The sequence below is a fragment of the Gracilinanus agilis genome, chromosome 2 (assembly GCF_016433145.1).
Source record: "Gracilinanus agilis isolate LMUSP501 chromosome 2, AgileGrace, whole genome shotgun sequence".
Taxonomy (NCBI): domain Eukaryota; kingdom Metazoa; phylum Chordata; class Mammalia; order Didelphimorphia; family Didelphidae; genus Gracilinanus; species Gracilinanus agilis.
The window spans coordinates 27,564,119-27,587,058 of NC_058131.1; the positions used below are offsets into that span (position 1 = coordinate 27,564,119).

General features: G+C 37.9%; 1 protein-coding gene and 1 non-coding gene across 2 annotated transcripts; both read left to right on the forward strand.

The window, feature by feature from the left end:
• LOC123233108 (hereditary hemochromatosis protein homolog) lies at nt 1–22,816 on the forward strand. Its single transcript, XM_044659276.1, has 6 exons — nt 1–21; nt 14,378–14,507; nt 17,129–17,386; nt 18,538–18,792; nt 22,234–22,512; nt 22,686–22,816. The coding sequence occupies exons 1-6, from the start codon at nt 1–3 to the stop codon at nt 22,814–22,816; spliced, it is 1,074 nt and encodes a 357-aa protein (XP_044515211.1).
• LOC123238491 lies at nt 11,785–11,912 on the forward strand. Its single transcript, XR_006505654.1, has one exon. It is a non-coding gene; the product is annotated as a small nucleolar RNA SNORA1 (small nucleolar RNA).
• Nucleotides 22,817–22,940: the final 124 nt, after the last annotated feature.

Sequence of the window (22,940 nt, forward strand, 5' to 3'; positions counted from 1 at the left end):
ATGGAGGAGACCCATGTTCAGGTATGAATGAGGCTGGATGGATGTTGATGTCCTTTCATTCAAGTCTGCCAATCTTTGACCACTCAAGGTTGCTGAGAACCATGAAGTGTTCTGTAATTTTGCTTTTTTGATTGATGTATGAATTGAAAATAGATTACAGAAGGAAGTCATGCTGAACAGGTATAAATTCATATGTTTTAGACTCAAGATTATTGAGGATGGGAGAACCCTTGGGAAAGTTACATGAGAGAAGGCAGAACCTGTAACTAATTCTTGAATCTTGATTTTATTCCTTTTTCTTACCTCTACCATTAAAACGGGAATAAATGGACATTGGGATCATGGATCAAGTTTAACCTAGAAATCTCTTTCACAAGGACAACTTCAGAAGCTCAACTGGAAGGACCCTTTCCTTCTGTTACTTCTCCTTTAACTCATCCTCAGTGAAGGAATTCATCAGCCCACAACTCTGCCACTAAATCAGTTGCCATATTCTCTGACAGCTCCAACTTATTTTTCAGAGGGGTCATTTGTATAAACTTAAATTAAATTATAATTTATATATACAACACAACACAACACAACACAACATAATACAACATAATACAACATAATACAACATAATACAACATAATACAACATAATACAACATAATACAACATAATACAACATAATACAACATAATACAACATAATATAATATAATATAATATAATATAATATAATATAATATAATATAATATAATATAATATAATATAATATAATATAATATAATATAAATAATTTTACTGGCCTCGCCATATAGGAGACAGGTCTGTGCTGGGACAGCCAATGTACCTCCATTAAATGTGAGATACAGACTGCTCAGTCCACCTCAGCTTCCTGTAGTAATGGGAAAATGAGACCCTGGTTACAAGTAGTTTTAGACTCAGTAATGGAGAAGGTAGAGAAAAATCAAATACCCGAGTGAGACTTTCAGAGGTGAAAATACTAATATATTTGTCTTAAAGAAGAAACTTAGTTCATCGTTGCAGGAAGAAACCAAGAAGATATTTTCCCACTCTTTCTAGACTGTAATCAAGTACTTCAGAAGGCATTTTTGAAAAGTCTCCAGATGAGATCAGCCATTATCTTCTCTGAGAGATTAGAGGAAGAAGAATAATCTTGCCCCTACTGAATCTCTCCCAGCAGGACAGATTCCACTGCCTTGGATGGGGTCATGACTTCCTCTCTATTGATATTTGTGTTTTTTATATTGCTTAGATTTCTCCCTTTATTGCTTCCCTCTTCTCAGAATCACTCCTCATACCAAAGCTTGTTTTTTTTTAAAGGAAAAAAAGGGGAAGAGGAGAAGAAGCATTTTAGTGAAACTAAGCAATACATTGAATAAAAATTTGACATTCTTTGTCATGTTTCTTAGTCATGGATATTTTCACTTCTGCAAAAGAATGGGGACTTATCTCCTTATATATCATCTTTGGAGACAGATATGGTCTTTTAAATTCTGAACTATTCATTTTTAATCTTTACCAATTTCTAATTCTTCTATTTACTTTTTATGCTATGTAGGTCTTGCTTTTTAGAGTTGTTTTTTGAATAAAATAGATTATAGAATTCTACTTGTTTTCCTATGTGCATTGTTATAATCTAAATGTTTATCATTCTCGTCTGTAAAAGAGATTGGGGCACCAGGGATGTAAATGTGTCCTAATGGTTTTTGGGTACACACACTGGGTTGAAGGAGAGACAGGACTAACCAGGATAGGGAGATCAAGAATCAAGAATGGCAGTTGGCCTAACTGTCACTCTGCTCACCCTAGGCCAGGGTCTTCGGAACCAGCAGGCAAGGTAAAAATTTTAAACAGTTTGATTATGAGAAACTAAAAGGATGGGATAGGGGATTCTACACTAAAAGCTAAATAGCAAAACCACAGGGCAAGGGGAGGACTTCTCTACTCTAATTCTAGTTGACCAAGCTAGGCAGGGTTCAAAGGAGCAGTTCTGGAGTCTCTGGGAAGGCTGCTTCAAACCAGGTTCCAGCCAGGTTTGACCAGTACAGCTAAAGGGGCTGAGGGTGGCTTTGAGGGTTCTCACAGTAATCCACAGATGATTATAGGATGCCAGAAGCCAAGGTGGTCCAAGGTATCCAAGTAGAGAGAGTGTGCTTGAGATGCTGTCCACCAGATCCCAAACTCCTCCTCCACTTGGTGCAGCTCTGCAGGTCTTGTCCACTCACTGAAAGCCACCACCACTCAGGATCCCAGGGAATCAGGATGCAGGGTGTCCTTAACTCTGAGATCTCCCAGGGCTAACAACAGTTTGTGCCAACCACTATGGAGACCCTCTCCGAGCACAAGCAACTTCCTGCTCCTTCATTCCATCTTGGAATGCTCCAGCCCTTCCTGCTAGGTCCAACCTTAATACTTAATTAATTACTAAATAATCTTCCTCACAACATGTCTCTGCTTATTTCATTTGCACCAGCATATAGAAGTCTTTCCATGCTTCCCTGTACTCATTATGTTCATTCTTTCTTACAGCAAAATATTGTTCCATTATATTTATTTGCCATAATTTATTCAGTCAGTTTTCATTTGATGGGATACTCTGTTTTCAGTTATTTGTTACTACAAAAAAATGCTGCTATGAATATTTTAGTATACACAGAACCTTTATTTTTGTCTATATCTCATTGATGTATAGCAGTGAATCTTTGTGTCAAAGGGTATAGGCATTTTAGCCAATTTATTTGCACAATTCCCAGTGGCTTTTTAATATATTTATCCTAACTCAGAACTCCACTAAACATGCATTAATATTTCTGTCTCCTACAACCCCTTTGACATTGACTATTTCCATCTTTTGTTATTTCGTTGACTGTGAAGTGAAATCTCAGAATGGTATGTTTTAAAATTCACTTGCTATTAGTTATTTCAAGCATTCTTCCATATGACTGGTAAATGTTTGGCATTCTTTGACAACTGACTGTTCATATCCTTTGACAATTTACCTATTGGAGAATGCCTCTGGTTCCAGTACATATATTTCCATCTCTTGTCTGTGTACCTAGCTTACCAAACCCTTATCAGAGATATTCAGTTCTCTTTTCTCTTATCCTAGGTACATTAACTTCATTTGTACTGAAGTTTTCCAATTCAACACTTCTACTCTTATTTTCTTATTCTGTGTCCTTTGGCAATTTAATTGTCTCCTTATGAATTTGCATGCTAAGTCATTTGGAACAGTTGAGTTTGATTTATCCTTTATGGTTTATTTAAGCGCAATGAATTCTCCTTGTCTATCTTTGCTTATTCTTTGAAGATTTATTTTTCTTTTTGTTTTACAGTATGATCCAATTCCTTCCTTTTTGGTTTTACCTGATGCATAGAAATATTTCCCCAGACTTTAATGCTTTTTTCAAAGATAAATTTCAGGAGAGGATCATATTGTGGAATTTTCTTTTCTGATCAAATCTGTAGATCTCTATCTTGAAGAATTCACCATTTCCACACAAGATATTGAATCTGAACAAGTGTAATGAAATGAGATGCCAAATCCTGTCGATAAATAATTCCACTCCCTTAATCAGGCTTTTAACAACCAGAGGTATGGTTAAGTCCTGGGCCACAGGTGGGAAAAAATTGTGAGAAAAGTACCCAGAGTAGCCATTTTTCTAAGAAGTAGAGAATTAGTCTTATTAGAGTGCCTTAATTGGATAATATTCCATTTTTAATATTGTTTCTGGATTTCACCTCTAAAAAATCTAGATTTCATTTTAATAAGTAATAAGCTGAGTTATTTTCAAGGAGTACATGAAGAGATTTAATTAAATTAAATTTCAGTTGTTTATTAGTTCCAGTCCTATGCAGAATATTGTGTGAATTGTGAGAGGTAATGTAAGATTTACCTAAGACCTAGTACTTACCATTATGAATTAATCAACCTACAGTCATTCATTGAGCACCTACTATATGTCAGATGATGGCTTAATTTCTGGAGGAAGGGAGAGACTTTGGGGAGTGTAGGAGAAAGGAAGGAAAAAAATAAAGGAAGAAAAAAAGGAAGGAAGGTAGGAATGAAGGAAGGAATAATAAAGGAAGAGAAAGATGAAGAAAGAGGGAGAGAAAATGGAAAGAAAGGAAGAAGGGAAGATATAGAGGAAGGAGGTAAAAAAGGGAAGGAACAGGGAGGAAGAAAGGATCTGAGGGAGAAAGGAAAGGTAATATAGAAAGAAAGGAGAAAGGGAGGAAGAAAGGAAGGAAAGAAAGAAGGAAGCAAGCGATAGAGGGAAGAAGAGAAAGAAAAGAAGCAAGGAATATAGGAAGGGAAAGACAATGAAAAGAGAAAGTAAGAAAGAAGAAAAGAGTCCTATCATCAATTAATTTACCTTGGTGTTGATCATATACATTAGCTCTATGGGATTGACCATTGTGGCACAGTGCTCTTGGATGATTGAGCTTTCTTTCCCTTATTCATTTCCATGCCTGGATGGCTTCACTGAAGATGAAGAGGTATATGCTGTGCTTGGAAAGCCCACTGGCTCAGGAGTGAGATCTATATTGAAACCTTACCTTTGATGCATATTACTTATATGACCTTAGACAAGTCACTTCATGTCCCTAGCCCTCAACTTCCTCACTTTGAAATTGAGAAACTTGGACTAGAGGGCCTTTGAAGTCCCTTCCAGCATTTGATGGCGGGTCCTCTTCTTGTCCTCTCAGTACGTTATATAGGGAAGCTAGGAAAAAAGATCTTCCCTCTGTTAAGCAAGTCACATTGAACATAGGAAATCTCTCCTCTGAACCTTTGTTCCCTCAGGGAGAGAGTTTCCCAAACCCCAATGTTTATGGTGGTCCTTGCACATGAAAAAGAGAATATGTGCTTGTTTATATAAGTCTGAACCTGGACCTCAAGTTTCTGGTTGCTTCTTCCTTGTTGTGTAGCTTTCCCTGAGCCCAGACTACGAAACAGCCCTGAAAGGTGGACATTTCCAACTTTGCCATCTTCTTTATGAGTTTGAGAATTTCCAAGCTGGATACTAGTTGCCTGGAAGGAGATGATTTTGACAGTAACCTCTCAGAGGAAAAAGGCTGGCAACACCTCTAAGAGAATTCTGGAGCTGGCCAGAGTAAAGAAACATGTCTGGTTGGCTAGAGGATCCGGACTTGGACTGTTGCTGGGATGTAGAGAGCTGAGGTGAATGTGAAATATATGCTATTAGACCAACAATGATATCTTCACCACTTGGGAGAGTATTATAGGTGAAGGATTCGTATTGTAAGATTTAGGTATTTAAATATGTACTTATGGTCTTTTTGTGCTCTGCAAACTCCTTTTGTAATGGTAGGAAAAAATAGCATTCTTATACCTGATATTTATTTTGTGCATTAAATGTTTTTTTTTCTGAAAGTGAAAGTTTAAATCACTTTTCATATATGGAGTTGAATCAGAAAAAAATTTTTATTGGACTCTGCTCTGGCACTTGAGAGTGCACTATTCCAAGCTTTAGATTTGTGTGTGTGTGTGCAGATTTTTTAGTTTTCATTTCTTTCAAGATAGTATAATCTAGGGAGTCATATGTTTACTACTCTACTTCCCTTTGTTCTCGTTTGAGCAGGCACTAGCACTCTTTTCTTCCCTGGAATTGTGATCTGGGTCCCAGTTCCCCTGTAGCTGCAAGGCCACATGAAATTGCACTTCTCCTTTTCCTGGTACATTGGCCAAGAACTGTGACCAGAATCTGTGTATAAGTAATGCAATAGAGTCCTACATTCAGTGTCACCAAAGGGACCCCCACAATCACCTTTTGACCAGCTGTCTACTTCCCATACTGTTTCTAGACTGAGAACTACAGAAGTCTTCCTGATGATTTAGCAACTGCCAAGGCCTGTGCTGGCTTGCTGGGGTAGGACCTGCCCTTGGATGCTGGTCCATGTATCTCTCCCACCCCTGTGAGACAGAACCTTTCTGTTGACCCATTAGGTTTTTTGGGGGTGGGAAAATTGCCTCACCCTGTCTTTTCAAGGGTTCTACAACTCCAGAACTCATTTTGAGCTGCTATTTTAAAGTTGTTTGGAAGAGAAATTGGTAGGGACCAGGTGGATCCTTGCTTTTTTTCTGCTATCTTGGCTCTGCCTTTCCAGAAGTAGTTAAAAAAGAAACCACTTATCAGTGATGTACATTTGTAGAATTGTTGATGCTTTCAACCTGCGGATTTCTTGAAGTCAACAATTGTTTTACACCTCAAATTGAGAGCACTATGAAGTCAGATTCTTTACCTCTCCACTTATATCAGAGAACTAATAAGGGTAGGCACAACGCTTCCCCAATTAGAACAGGAACTCTAGGTTGACTTTCAGTTGCCAAGATGGTGGAATAACAAACTCAGAGTTTGACAGCTACTTTCCAAACCACAACAGGAAAACAAAAATGGGAGAATATATACATAGAGAGCAGGGAAGGAGTTGAATATGATGAGATGATATCCCCCAAAAAATCAAGGGATAGGAAAAAGAAATATACTGATAAAAGAGAAAAGGAGGGAAAGTGGGAGTAAATTATCTTACATGAAGAGGCATGTAGAAGGGAAGATGGAGTGGGGTGTTGGCAGGCAATGTTTGAACCTTATTCTCATCATATTTGGCCCAAAATAGGAATGGAATACATATTTAAGTATAGAAACCTATCATATTCTATAGGAAAGTAGGAAAGGGAAAGGAAAAAAAGGGAGAGGACAGACAAAAGGGATGGGAAAATTGGAGAGGTAGATAGTCAGAAGCAAAATATCTGTGAACCTAGAAAGGCTGAAAAGATAGAAGGAGAAAGGTAAAGAGGGGGAAATAAGATGGAAGGGAACACACAATTAGTAATCATAACTGTGAATGTGAATGTGATGAACTCACCCTTAAAATGGAAGAGATCAAATAAGAGATTGAAAACCAGAATCCCACAATATATTGTCACAAGAAACACATTTAAATTAGGGAGACACACACAGAGCAAAGAAAAGAGACTAGAACAGAATCTATTATGCTTCAGCCGAAGTAAAAAAAAAAAAAAAAAAAAAAAAAGCAGGGATAGCAATTATGATCTCAGACAAAACAAAAATGAAAATTGATCTAATTAAAAGACATAAAGAAGGAAATTACATCTTGATAAAAGAAGCCATAGATGATAAAGTAATATCAATATTAAATATATATGCACCAAATAGCATAGCATCCAAATTCCTAAACAAGAAATTACATGAGTTATAAGAAGAAATAGACAATAAAACTCTATTAATAGGGGACACTAACCTTTCCCTCTCAGAATTAGATAACTCTAACTAAAAAAATAAACAAGCAAGAAATTAAGGAAGTAAATTGAATTTTAAAAAAGTTAGATTTGATAGACCTCTGGAGAAAACTGAATCTGCTAAATTCCTTTTATGAAACAAATATGGTGTTGAGACATAATCCAGGAAAAGAAAAAAATAGAAAAAGAAAATTATAGATCAAGTCTCTAAAATAATGATAATGTAAATTTTTTAATAACGCAAAAAAATTAAATGCAAGGAGAATATAGCAATATATCACAAAAATTGTACACTATGACCAGATGGGTTTTATACCTGAAATTTAGGGATGGTTCAATGTTAGGAAAACTATGGGCATAATTGGCCATATCAATAACAAAACCAACAGAAAGCATATGATTATTGCAGTCGATGGAAAAAAAGCTTTTGACAAAATGACACTCTTTCCTATTAAAACACTAAAGAATATTGGAAGAAATGGAACACTCCTTAAAGTGATAAATAGCTTTATTTGAAACCATCAGTAAGCATTATCTATAATGAGAATAAACTAGAAGTCTTCTGGATATGATTAAGAGTGAAATAAGGATGCCCATTATCACCACTAATATTTAATATTATATTAAAAATGCTAGCTATATCAATAAGAAGAAATTGATGAAATTAGAATAGACATTGAGGAAGTAAAACCATCACTCTTTGCAGATGATATGATGCTATCCTTAGAGAATCCTAGAAAAATGTAAGATTAAAATTAATATTCAATAACTCCAAGTATTATATTTTATAAGATTTATTAATAATCACTTGAAGTAGAAGAAATAAAAGGACAAAAATAGAAGCCTGAATAAAACCCGCTGTTCCAGCCACAATCAGAGGAAAAGAGAATGTGAGGGTGGAGCTACACAAAACTTGTATCCTCCCTACATTAGCATGTAAAGTGAGAAGGAACATGGGAAGCTGGGAAAGAGAGTTCTGGGGTTCAAAATTCTAATTATACATTCCACCCTGTGATTCCATTGGAAAACGAGCATGTAGAAATCTCCCAGATTTACATGCCTCGTTTCCCCAGTGAATCAGTACATATAACCAACTTATATCTCTAAAGACCTTTAACTTGAAGTACATACAAGATTGCACTTTCTAAGGGAAAATTACAATAATTTGGGGATAAGAGGTAAATAAAAGAAAAAGAGAAAAAAACTAATGATTGCTAGGCACATTGACAAAAAGCCAACTAGGGGGCAGTCCCCTTTGGCGTAAGAGTTTACATTCAAAATAAATGTGTTCAGCCCCACACAGTTCAAATTCACTATATCCCAAAGTTCATTCTGCATCTTTGGTGTAGTGTGTGGTTTCTGCAGGCATCTTCATGGCGCCTTCTACAAACAGTTCACTTTCTTGATTTGGGTAGGTAGCAAATTTCTTATCCTAAAATTAATCTCAAACAAGAAAAATTTTTATAAATTTTATGACAATAATAAAACCCTCCCTGAGGAGGGTGTTGACCAATACATGGATCACCCAGGAATACATGGCTGAGTTATGAGGTATATGAATCAATTGTCTAAAGAAAATAAAAAAAAAACATTTAAAAAACCAAATAAAAGAGAAAAAGTAACTTCTGGATTAAATATAAAATATCAAAGTCTCATGTATAAACAATTCTAAGTAAGGAAAAATAAGTCCATAACAGGTCCTTGAATCAGGACCCAATTAAAGTGATTTATGTCCCACAAGCCTTTAGTAGCAATTATAACAATGTAGTACTTACCCATTGGCAGCCAGGATTACAGAAAATTGCCACACTAGGAAGGAGAGAATAAAGGGACTAGACTTTTGAAGCAGAAGGGAAATAGCATTCTCTTATCTTATTTTACCTTTGCTCTCAGGGATAGGGGAGCCAAAATGGCAGCCAAACTGAGGTACTTGGTAGAAGTCTGGATCTGGCATGAGGGAATCCTGCATCTGACTTTGCAAGCAGCTGCTTACTTGAACCCCCAAATAAGTTCAAGTCTCCTGTCTTGGCACAGAATCTCATCAATCCCACCATGATTGGTTGGCCTCCTTGACCTTGTGCTCCTTGGTACTGTGTAGGTTAACTCTGAGCTCCTTGGCACTGTGCAGTGGCTCTTTAGTGATCCCTTCTCCTGGAATCAGACACAATTATTAAGCAAAGTCCCATAATATTTAACAATCAATGGCAGGTTTCCATAGTCTAAAGCTTTTGGGTGTGCATTGACATTAGGGCTAATGGACATTTTAAACTTACTCTAGTGCAAAATCAAAAAGCCATTAATACTGGAAACATGTGCTTCAAGTACAAGAAATGAGAGAAAAAGAAAACTCAAATACTCTATTGCACATACAGGGAAAAACAATAAAATTTAAAAAAAAATCAAACTACAGAGTTGTTATACAGGGTGATATGGTGCTTGAATAAGATGGGCCTGATGAAGGTGGCCCAAGATCCTAGTTGGTGTATGGATCTAAACTGAGTGAGGAGAGGGATGCCTGAATGGCCACCAAGGTGTGCTGGCAAGAACCAGGGCTTATAAAAGTTCAGCTCAGCTAAGCACTTGACTCATGAACAGTGCCCAAGCCAAAGTGAATACGTGAGAAGCTGTATATTGTTGCACACAGCTCCTCTGGTTAGTTAGCTTGGGGTTGGGTTGATAGATAAGGTTTATGTTAAGGATAATAATTGGTAAGGTTGGTTTAACACAGTTGACTGTGATTTACTCAACTATCTCCTTCCCCCTTAGAGGTATCTGCTAGGTAGTCCTTCAGAATAACACCAATCTTCACTTAACTTTGTTTAAGGTTTTAATATCACTAAACTCAAAGGGGTAGGATTCAGGATAAGGAAAGTGGTATTGGGAATAGCTATGCTAATCTAATGGGAACTGAAGTAAACTAATCAATCACTAGCAAGTGAGGTCAGGCCTGGCTGTGGCCTAGACCAGGTGAAAGGAGGGCTTATAATTTTCTTCTTTGTAGATGTTTGATGTATATCTCTCAGCCCTAATCAGTAATAGGTGGATTGATTGCTTGAGGCAATAAGGTACAAATGCTGGAGTGCAGGTTATTATATTCATATCCTGGGAAATGATGGATGCCACCTTGAATGACAGGGAAGGCAGTTGGAAGAGATGGAATGTTCCCAGGTGCCGTGAGCCAGGGGCAAACATTGGTTGGCCTGGCAGTATAAATAACCCTGACAGACACTTGGAAGGGGTCTTTTGGGCTTTTGGTCTTTTGGTCTTGGCGCCTTTGGGCTCTTTAGGTCTTTAGGTCTCTGGGTCTTTCTAGCTCTTTAGGTCTCTAGGTCTCTGGGTGGTGAACGGAGGCTGAGAGGTCTATGAAGAAGAGGGTAGGAAGAATCTGAATATTTCCTGAAGACTGTGAGAGCTAATGCATCACCAAACATTGATAGTGAGAAAGCTGAGAGAATAAGATCCCCAACACAGCTGCATCAACAGCATTCCCTATTCTCTGGCTTCACTGTGGCTAGGCTAGGCCATAGGTGTAGTGGAGAATAAAGCTCCAGCTTCCACTAGATCAATAGCCTCCAGTCCTGACTGTCAACTAGTTATAGATATTAGATTGACAGGGTTTCCAATCCCTATTCCTGTCCTGTTTATCCTTTCCCTGATTATAGATTATAGATAAAGAGAGTTTAACAAGTACCTTCCTGAGTGGTCTTTATATCACAACCCTTAGGGAGGGAGTCAATGCAGTTAGATATCAAACGTGCTCCAAGGCAAATCAAAAGCCCTATATAATTTATCCAACCCCAGGTTGGACCTGAAAGGGTTACCATCCACCTAACCTTTCAGGGTCCTCCCTGGGCAACTGTTAAAGAAAGGGGAAATCCCCACTCCACCAAAGCTGCCAGAGGAAGGAAAGTATATCCTGTATACATTAGCACATAACAACAGGAAGTGAATAGGGTGCTGGGAGTCATAGTTTTGTCGGGGATCATAGTTTTGAGGATAACAGATTCTAATTACACACCTCCCCACTAGAGTAAAAACTCTAGGGCCCATGTGACACCTCAGTCCCCACCCTAACTGCCAGGAGCATGGAAGCCTCCCTGGATTAGCCAGGATTATTGATGTGAATAGCATGGAGTGGCTGTTCCACTCTGTGTTCCCCTGCTGAAAAGCAGCTAGCATAGGCTTGAGACCCACATGGGAGGGGAAAAGGGAATTTGTACCTCACCTTCTTTGCAGAAAAAACAAGGTGTTTCTAAATGGCTCTCAGACCCTCAGGCAATCAGACAGGGACGGCAGTAGCTCAGTAGCCTGAGGACAGCAGAAGAGGCAGGAAGCAGCTTATCCTTTTTGGCCAGGAGCCCCAGGGCAAGGTGATGCTGAAAAATGGGGAGAAAACCCCCAGCATGGTGAAAAGCAGCTTATCAGCAGGAGCAAAATTTATTTGCTCCCTATCCTTTACTCAAAAGCTTTCTTTAAAAAAATTCAAGATGCCATATTCCCAATGAGCACACTTGGAAGTTTGTGTTCAGAATATAATGATGTGGCTATAATAAAAGAGAGGTTTTGCTTCCATCACTAAAGTTTTATTAGTGGTGACAATGAGACCTGTAACAGTCTGCAGTCTAAAGTTCCCCTTAAGTGTAGTTTAACTTTGTTTTGTTATGCTCTACAATGGAGAATGAAAAACTGTTACCTTAAAATTACATTTCTGTTAAATACCACTAATTAAACATTCCAGAGGTAATTCCTTGTCTTCAAATATGTTGTAAATTTTCTGATCTCCTGGCCCCCGTAGTACTTTTTTAAAAGATCTGTATTAAATGTTAACTGTCCATAATAGGCCTGTCTTAGAGTGGGGAGTTGAAAAAACTTCTTGTACATGTGTACTATATTTGTGCTATGCGTGTACATACACACATTTCTTAAGAGTGACTTTTCCAAACTTAAAATTTTTAGAAAAAAAATTCAAGGATTCTCTTCCATAGTGGCTCACCAAAAATGTAAGATTAAAATTAATATCCAATAACTCCAAGTATTATATTTTATAAGATTTATTAATAATCACTTGAAATAGAAGAAGTAAAAGGTCAAAAGTAAAAGTCTGCGTAAAACCCTCTTTCCCAGTCATGATCAGGGGAAAAGAGAATGTAAGGGCAAAGCTATACAAAACTTATATCCTCCCTATGTCAGCATGTAATGTGAGAAGGAGAATGGGAATCTGGGAAAGAGAGTTCTGGGGTACAAAATTCTAATTATACAGAATAAACCAAAAAACTAATAGAAATGATTGACAATTTAGCAAAGTTGCAATATACAAAAGAAACCCTTAGAGGGCAGCTGGGTAGCTCAGTGGAGTGAGAGTCAGGCCTAGAGAAGGAGGTCCTAGGTTCAAACCCGGCCTCAGACACTTCCCAGCTGTGTGACCCTGGGCAAGTCACTTGACCCCCATTGCCCACCCTTACCAATCTTCCACCTATGAGACAATACACCAAAGCACAAGGGTTTAAAAAAAAAAAAAAGAAACCCTTAGAAATCATCTCCATTTCTCTACAGTACCACTAAAGTCCAACAGCAAGAGATAGAAAAATTTCATTTAGAATAATTATAGATACCATAAAATATCAAGAAGTCTACCTGCCAAGATAAACCCAGAGACCAATACCTCACACCATATACCAAGGTAAAGTTAAAATGGATACATGATTTAGGAATAAAGGGTTGAATTATATATATTATATAATTATATAAATATATATATGTATTTGTGATCAGTGGATCACAAAATAGTTTGCCTATTTGTCCAATGAAAAAAGGGAAGAGTAGATGTCCAAACATGACATAAAGAACATTAGGAGATGCAAAATAGATAACTTTGGCCACATTAAATAAAAATGTCTCTTTGCACAAACAAAATCAACATAACCAAGATTAAAAGGCAAACAATGAACTGGGAAAAATCTTTACAACAAGTGTCTCTGACAAAAACCTTATTTCTCAAATCTATAGATAACTGAGTCAAATTTATAAGTATCCAAGTCATTCTCCAATTGACAAATTGTAACAAAATATAAAGAGGCAATTCTAAGAAGAAGAAATTAAAGCTATCTTTATTCATCTAAAGAAAGCTCCAAATCACCATTAATTAGAGAAATGTATCTCTGAGGTACCACTTCACACCTATCAGACTAAGATGACATAAAAGGAAAATGATAAATGTTGGAGGGGATGTGGGAAAAATTGGGACACCAATACATTTTTGGTGGAGCTGTGAACTGATCCAACCATTCTTGAGAGCACTCTAGAACTATGACTAAAAGACCATTAAACTGTAATTGTAAAGTACTTTATCTATGTTAATTCATTTTAATATCATAACCCTGTGAGGTAGGTGCTGTTATTAACTCCATTCCTTACAGCTAAGGAATCTTAGATTAAGATTAAGATTAAGAGACTTGCTAGGGAGTGTCTAAGGCAGGGTTTGAATTCAGGTCTTCCATGCTACAGGCCCAGAACTCTATCTTTAATACCATTAAACATGTTTTTTTTAAATTTAAACATTTACTAATATTCATTTTTAACATGGTTACATGATTCATGCTCCTCCTTTCCCCTTCACCCCCCCGCACTCTCCCCACCCATGGCCGATGCACATTTCCACTGGTTTTATCATGTGTCCTTGATCAAGACCTATTTCCAAATTGTTGGTGGTTGCATTGGTGTGGTAGTTTCAAGTCCACATCCCCAATCATGTCCACCCCGTCCCATGCATTAAACATGTTTTTAATTCAACCCACCATTGTAAATTCCAGCTGTGCCCATGGCACTATGAATATCCCCATCCTGCAGCTCCATGATACATAAAAGTGATAACATTTATGGGTTTTCTGTGCTCACCAAAAGCTCGATTTCACTTCCACTTTTATCCCTACCAGGAAGGGACAGTTTCTGCTTAGTGACAGATGTCCCTTCTTGAAATGAGAGGAGGGCAGGGATTTGGCTGAGCCAAAATAAGATCAAGGAAATGCTTGGGGTCAAAGACGTTTTTCCTACTGAGGAATTGTTAGGCAAATGGTACATATAGACTGGCAGTTCTCTGAGGCCTCTAAACAGATACCTAAAGAGCTGGATAATGAAGAGGAGAATGGGGAGAGGCTTATTCTCATCCTGGCTCCTTATTCTTGTGCTGTTTGCTCCCAGGGAGATCCTGACAGGTGAGTCTGTGGAAGTTGGAGGGATGGATGTAAAGGTCTGAGTTTGACATAGAAGGGTTGGTCTGATGTGAGAGACACAAATCATGCCCTTCTGCCCTGCCCTTATAGGGGAAACTATATGTCTACAACCCTCTTAGAACTACCAGTCTGATAGAGAAGACATTGTCCATGACCTAATGGGACTAGTATGACGGGGAGACTGAATATAGAAAGAAAATATATGGGAGTAGAGAAGCAGGGATATAACTTACAACCTCTGGGGAGATTTATTGCCTTATTTCCTAGGATAAAACTCAAGTGACCCCAACCAATCTGAGTCAAACAGAGAAATGTGTTTAGAGAAAGAATTGTAACTGAGATAAAGGCAAACCCCTGCTTACCTCAGTCTCTTCATCTGCAACAATGAGCTGGAGAAGGAAATGGCAAACTATTCTAGTAAATTTGCCAGGAAAACCCTAAACGGTGCCACAAGCAGTCAGACATGACTGAAATGCCTGAATAACAAGTTCCTGGTTACCAGAAAGGAGATATTCTTCAAAAGACAATGAGAAGAAAGGGCATCCCTATCTATCTCAAAGACTTAGTCTATTGGATAATTAATATGGATTTATTTCACTTGGTGATCTTATGAGCTCACATGGATTAAATTATCTCTTATGCTGAAAATTCTCAGATCTACTTCTCAAGTCTTTTTCCTGACCTCTACTAACTAATAGCCAACCGTCTCTTGAACATCTCAAACTGAATGTCCTGCAAGTTTTTTACACATGTCCATAACTGAACTCTTTATCTTTCCCCTCAAACCCTCCCCATCCTAAACATCCTTACTATTGTCAAGGACACCACCACACCGTCAGTCACTCATCCTTACAACCTAAGTATCTTCTTCAACAGCTCACTTTGTATCACTCTCTAGGACTGTGGTCAAGTCCTGTCCATTTTACCTTCAGAGTATCTCTTGGATGTGCCCCTTCTCTCCTCTGACACTACTACCTGCAGTGATGTAGGCTCTCACCACTTCACATATGAACTATTCCAAGAGTTTTCTTATCTTTCTTCTTGATTCAAGTCTTTCCTTACTCCAGTTCATACACCCTACACTGCTGCCAAATTAGTAGCTCCCTGTCATCTCCAGAATCAAATATGATATTCTCTGTTTGGCATTCATCATGGCTCTCTCTTACCTTGATTTGTATTTAGACCTATGTTGGGTCCTGATTGGAACGTTGGCCACCAACATATTCCTTTTCTGGAATGCCTCCTGGGAAAGATCTGGCATTCCTCACCTTATATCTTTATAATGGTGTTTATCCCAGGACCACTTTCTGAAAGCTAGATGTGTTCTATTCTATTCCTTCCCCAGATTTCTAGTATCTTAAGGGGTTTTAAGGTATCTAGGCTTTCTGCTATTGGCTCTAGCCCCATTCCATGGTCTTTCCTCAATTGTAGGTGGTGGTGGTGGTAATTCTACTTCCTAGTTCCTTAAAACACTTAAAAGTTAGACTAGCTTTCACAAAAGATTTCCTTCATACAAATAATAACAAATATGCCAACATACTCCTCAATGTGGGGAGCATAATTTTCCCACTTAGCTCAATTTTTATATAGCCCCATCCCAAGTTCTTACTTCAAAGCTGGTCTTGAGATTCTTAAAGCATTCATTCTAGGACTGAGTAGCTGGGCATCTAGCCTAGAATCCTGCCTTCAAGATCATTATGTCTTGGTTCAGTCTGGTAGGTGAGAAATCTAGTTCTTATAGAGAGGAGCAGAAGGAAATTGAGAGGAACAGAACCCCCACCCCAAACAAACCAGAAACTTCAAACCTATTTCTCAGGGGCTTAGGGTCTAAAAGAAGAGAGTCTCCCCTTCACCATTTTATTTCATTGTGCCCATACTGTGGGGCAACCATTACCATCTCTGGATGCTAAGCAGCAAAAAGTGTGCAGGGCAGGAAGGGGAGCAAGATTATCCCAGGACGGCAATTTGAACAGCACCACCTATTCTGGCTACACAGCCCATCAAAGGAGATTATTCTTATTCATGTGAGAGGGAAATGTAGGATATAGGCTATCTTCTCCCAGATATAGGGTGCTTCATGTGATCTGGGCATGTTTGAAAGCCTTGATGACATATGCTTTCCCTCCTTTTTTTCCTTTAATTTTTCTTCCAATGACATGTAAAAATAGTTTCCAACATTTTAAAAAGAATCTTGAGTCTTGAAGTTTCTCCCTTCCTTTCTTCTCCTCCTACACTGCAATCTCATGTAGATTTTACATGCACAAAAATGTAAAATATTTTTCCATATTAAGCCTTTTGTTGAAGAAAACTGGAAAAAAATAAGAAACTAGAAAAAAGCTTTCTTTGGTCTGAATTTAGGCTCTATCAGTTCTTTCTCTGGTAGCAGATGGTATTTTCTATGACGAGTCCTTTGGGAATGTTTTGGTTCATTGTTTTGCTGAGAATAGCTAAGTTATTCACAGTTGCTCACTGTATAGTCTGGAGTACATATATTCATGGTGAAAAGTAGTAGCGGGAGGTGGATGGGTTTGAGGAGATTCTAAAATTTTGAGGCTCTCTAATCCCTGACCCTTTTTTTCCTTCTCTCCATTCTTGTCATTCAGACTATCACAAGCATGAATTGCAATTCATTGCAGTGGGCACATCTCAAGGTCTATTGGAGTTAAGTGCTATTGCCTTCATTGATGACATTCAATGGGCTTCCTACGGCAAACCACTCCAGCAGATAGAAGTGAAGTCTGCCTGGATCTCTGAGGCTTTGGGGAGGAAATTCCTTAAGGAGATGCAATACCAGATGATAGACCAGGAGGAAGGTTACCACCACTTCATCCAGCACTTGACAAGAAATGACAAGAGTAAGAGTAAGTCAGCCCTATACATCCCTCATCCCCATTCCTCCCCTCATCTAATTCAGTTTCTATCAACTAAGCCTAGTGGAGAAGTTCTCAAGAACATGCTACTTGAGAATGACATCCTAGAGTAGTGATGGTGAATCTTTTAGAACCTTTTAGGGTCCCTGTGCCATGTCCTGCTTCCTGGACTATGTGCAGGGCCCTCCCTACTCCCAAACCAAGTGTCCCACTCCCTTCATTTGGGGAACAGGGGATGGTCTCCCAGCTGGCTCACATTTATGGGGGAAAGAGGCCTCTTGCCCCCATGAGGACACACCCCTGCATCCAGTCAGGCTGGGGGTCAAGCAAAAGGGCTACTGTTAGTTTATATTATAGGGAAAGGCTGTGAAGAATCCAGACCTAGGTTATAGGACTCAGGGAACCACATCACCTTCCAAAGATACCAAATCCAAGATTTGGAAAACAGCTCAGAGGACCATCACCTTCACACTCAAGTTTTCTTTAATCATTGCATGTGAACTCAAGATACCAAACTTCTTAATATTCCTTGGTTCCTAAATTCAGCAATCAATCCCACTGTCTCCCTGGTTCCTCCTCCTCCTCCTTCTCTTCCTCTTCTTCATCTTCGTCCTCCTCTTCTTCCTCCTCCTCCTCTTCCTCCTCCTTCTCCTTCTTCCTCTTCCTCTTCTTCTCTTCCTCCTTTTTGTGCTTCCTCCATGACTTTTTGGCACATGCTCCTAATTTGTGCTTTCTTTTTTCTTTTCTATCTCCCATTGTTAATCAAAATAAACCAGAGAGATGTATTTTTTCAGGACCCATGTGTAAAAGACCACATAAGAATTGAGAAATAAAATAACACAGCATAAAAAGATGAATAGGAATGCATATAAAAGTCTTATTTGTACTTGACTCATGATTTTTCTCTGTCTTTTGACAGCTCTTCTTACTATATTTACTAACATTCTTCCTAGCCTTGGAGAATCAGACTCTCTCATGGACACCTGAATATTTTTACCTCACATACAAGTCACCCCCACAATTCACAAAACAAATTCCTTTTTTTTCTTCTGGGACACATGACAGAGTTCATCTCCATCAATTTCTTCATATCCAACATCACCATTTTCTCTCACAATTTCCCATGTTTCTTTTCCCCATAGGCAATCGCACAATGCAGTTTTATCTAAATTGTGAATTAAATGAAGATATTCCCTTGAGTTACCATGTAAAGTATGGTTTTGAGGGAGAAGATTTCATTGAGATAAATGAAAAAGGAAAATGGAAGGTCCTGCACCATTGGGCCCTGAGCTCTGAAATCTTTTTCGAAAGTCCTGAAGTCTTCGAACTTTTAAATAAGATATATTGTATTGGAGTCATGCAGAAAATCCTTCAGAAGTCAAGAATGACAGAGAATTGTGAGTCCCCCTTTCTACCCATCCTTTACCAAGCCATCTCCCCTATTCTATTGTGTAGTATTAGAGCCCTGGAATTAGGAGGCAGATTACCTGAGATCTGAGATGTAGCTGTCTCTAACAATAAAAAATACACATAGTAGCAATGGGAGGAAATGCCTTTATTACTTTATTCAGATGAAAAATGTATAGCTAGACTGATAACTCATTATGTTATATATGGAAGTCATTGTAGATTCTCTAAGGAACTACTCTCTCCATTTTTTTAAAGTATAAAGACTACCATTTATTTCAGTTCATGAACTTCCACATTCCTTAGAATATAACTGGGCTATGAGTATGCCTCCATAGAAAAAGATTCAAATACTCAAATACATCTGTGGTCCCAACTACGTGGATTTCACCTCCAATGTACAGATCATACTTCTTCAACATTGCTTGTCCCTATCCGTCCATAAATTTGCCACAGGAGATCTGCCCTATATGCTGTGTCCATTCCTTGATTTCACTTCTTAAAATTAACATTTTATTTGCTAATTAACATAAATACAATTTTTTCTTATAAAAATATTTTTAAAGGACTAAAATTTTTGATTGCTGGGAGAAATGCAACATCTGTTTTACTTGGCTCTCTCTATTTTTTTAATTAACAGAAATGTATGTTTTTTTCTCTCATCTTTGTCAAGATAGAGAAATAAGGAATAACATATATATATAGTCAAGCAAAACAAATATCTTCATTTACTATGTTAAAAAAAATCTCATCTGTATCCTAAATCCATCTCCTATGTCAGGAGATGGGTAGCATGCTTCATCTATAGTCCTGTGGAACCATGAATGTTTATTTGGTTTTTTATAATTTTTACATCTTTCAAGATCATTTGCCTGCATTGTTGTTATTGTATAAATTAATATCCTAGTTCTGCTCATGTTCTTCTTTATCACCTCCTAAAAATCCTGATTTTCTAAAGCATTCATTCAAAAGTGTTCATTTTATAAAATGGATGCTATGATATAAATTTTTTTTCTTGAAATTTTGTCTTATTACACTTTTTTTAGTTCAGTCTTTCCATGTTTCTGAAATAATTTATTTCCTCATTTCTTTTAGCACAGTAATATTCTGTCACATTTATGTGCCATAATTTGTTCAGCTACTGTCCAGTTGATGGACATTCCCTTATTTTCCAGGTATTGGCCACTGCTCAAATTGCTGCTTTAAGTACTTTTATACATATAGGACCCATTTCCTCTTTTTTTTTTGTTCTCTTTACAAAGGCCTAGATGTGCTAGAATTGTGTCAAAGGGCATGCACTGTTTAGTAACCTTTTCCTATGTAATTCCAAATTGCTTTCCAGAATGGTTATCTATATGTGTACCAATAGTTTTGCCACATCCCCTCCATTTGCCATTTTCCTTGTCATCTTTGCCAATCTGATGGGATGAGATATATCCTCAGAATTGATATAATCTGTCTTTCTATAATCATTAGTTTAGATTTTTTTTTTAAATGTGGCTACACAGACCGCATTTCTTCCCTTGAGAACTACCTTTGATCATTAATCAATTGGGAAATGGCTCTTATTCTTATAAAGTCCAGGTTGTTCCATATATATCTTGGAAATATGGTCTTTAAGAGAAATGTGTGGCGAATTTTTGCATTCTTTGATAGATTGGGCAGGTAGGTGGAGTCAGGAAGACTTCAAATCTAGCCTCAGAGACTTATTAGCCATGTGACCCTAAGTTACTTGACCTCTGTTTGCTTTAATTTCCTTGTCTGTAAAATGGGCGTAATAATAGTACCTACTTCTCGGGATTGTGGTGAGGCTCCAAGGAGATAATATTTTTAATACTCTACCTGGCAAATAAAGTGCACTATAGAAATGTGAATTCTTAATTTTTTTATTGTTTTAATTATTAATAAATAATCTGAATAATGTAATTGTGGTTATTTGAAGTGTTGAAATATTAAAGAAGATTGTTGCTCAAACTTTAAGCAACAATAGCTGCTTATTACCACTTGCAGTCGGTTAGACATCTCCTGATTTTAAAGAAACAGATAATCACAGAATTTCTGAGTTAATAGGAATGTCATGTGAATTTGTATGTGAAAAAGCATATCTCCTAAAATATGCTTAATATGCATTTCTTTACCACCCTGAAATGATGAGGTGTATTAGGTGTGAAACAAGACATATATAATTTTTATACAACCACTAAGTGAATATATTTTGCTGACTAGGTATATTTGCTATAAAAATATATCTTTTTTTCCCTTTCTAATGGAAATTCTGGGGGAGAGATGAAATATATTTCTGTTAATTTAAAACAGAGAGAGATGGAGGGTGCTATAGATGTGAATGCTTCGGGCATTTTTAGATGGGGTCATTGTATTATTTGTTTTATTTAATTGTTTCATTACAACAGAACTCTACCTAGATGGGGGAGTACTCTCTAAATGTTTATATTTTTAAAAATCCAAGGGGCCACTTAAGTGGCTCAGTAGATTGAGAGCCAGGACTAGAGATGGGAGGTCCTAGGTTCAAATCTGACCTCAGACACTTCCTAGCTGTGTGACCCTGGGCGAGTCACTTCACCCTCATTGCCTACCCTTACCACTCTTCTGCCTTGGAGCCAATACACAGTATTGACTCCAAGATGGAAGGTAAGGGTTTAAAAAAAACACCATAACAATGAAATGAATGTAGGCATGTAAACACAAATCTAAAGAAAACTGAACTTCCAAAGAAATTTCATAACACTTATATAAGAAAAGAATTATGCAGTTTTTAAGAAATATAGAAAAAAGTGGCTTCTTGTAGTAGTTAGACAACATGATAAAAGAAGCTTTCGTGACATGGGCAATCACTTTTCTTTATTAATGTGATGTGGAAATGTTAGAAAAGAAAATGCTGATGAAAATAAAATACACTCTAAAAGCAGTCATCTGGATTGGGGATTTAGACTCTAAACGATCACTCTAGTGCAAATATCAATAATATGGAAATAGGTCTTCATCAATGATACATGTAAAACCCAGTGGAAGTGCTCATTGGCTATGGGAGGGGGTAGGAGGAGGGGAGGAAAAGAACATGAATCGTGGAACCGTGGAAAAATTTTCTTAATCAATTAAATAATTAAATTTAAAAAGAATAAAAAAATAAAAGCAGTCATCTGATATTGGACTGAGGACCTCGGAATGAGGTGAAATTCTCTCCCTCCCCAGGCATTCCATTCCAGTTTTTATTAGACATGGGCTTCTACTGGATCAGAGCATGATATTAGACACTTGGTGGGGCTGAGATACACAAACAAATGATACTGTTGGAGGGGGAAAGAGTAAAGGGAGGTCAAAAGGAAGGAAGAAGGAAGAATAGGGGAACACTGAGTGGTTCCTAATTAACTTTGGTCATGATACCTTTTGTTTCTCTTGTCTTCTGCCTTCAGTACCACCTGAAGTGTATGTGTCCCGCCAAGAATTCCCTAATGGCACCATCAGCTTCTCCTGTACAGCCACAGGCTTCTATCCACGAGCTATCCAGATATCCTGGAAGAAAGCTGATAATGGAACTATATTGGGGAAAGAGAGCTCTAGCAACATACTTCCCCATTCTGATGATACCTTTTATCTTCAAATTTCCCTGGAGATCCAGCCAGGAGATACTGGGACAGGTTATGCTTGTGTGGTGGAGCACAGTCAGCTGGAGACACCAGCTGTGTACCCTGGTGAGTGTCTCAACCAAGTTACCCAGGCCCATCCCCTGAAGACCACGCCATAGAATTCTGTTCCTCCTTGCCCACATCAATCCCTGACTAGTAAAGAGTTCAAGGCCAAAGTTCCCACTAGGCTCTCTCTCATTCCCCCAGTTTCATTAATTCGCTGGCTTTTCTCTCTGCAGTTCCTGAGGAACCCTCCAAGTGGAGTATTTGGATTGTTGTCCTGAGTATCCTGATAGCAGCCGTTCTGATAATTAGCTGTTTTGTAATCTTCAGGAGATGGAGGAAGACGTGGTCAAGTTTGTACCGTTAGATGAGAGGGAAATGCATGGGAAGAAGAGACTATAAAAGAATAGAAGAAGTTGTTATTCTGGAACTGATGTTAATAATTGTGTACTTTGTAAAAAGAATCCTAGAAACAGAATAGGAAGGGACCT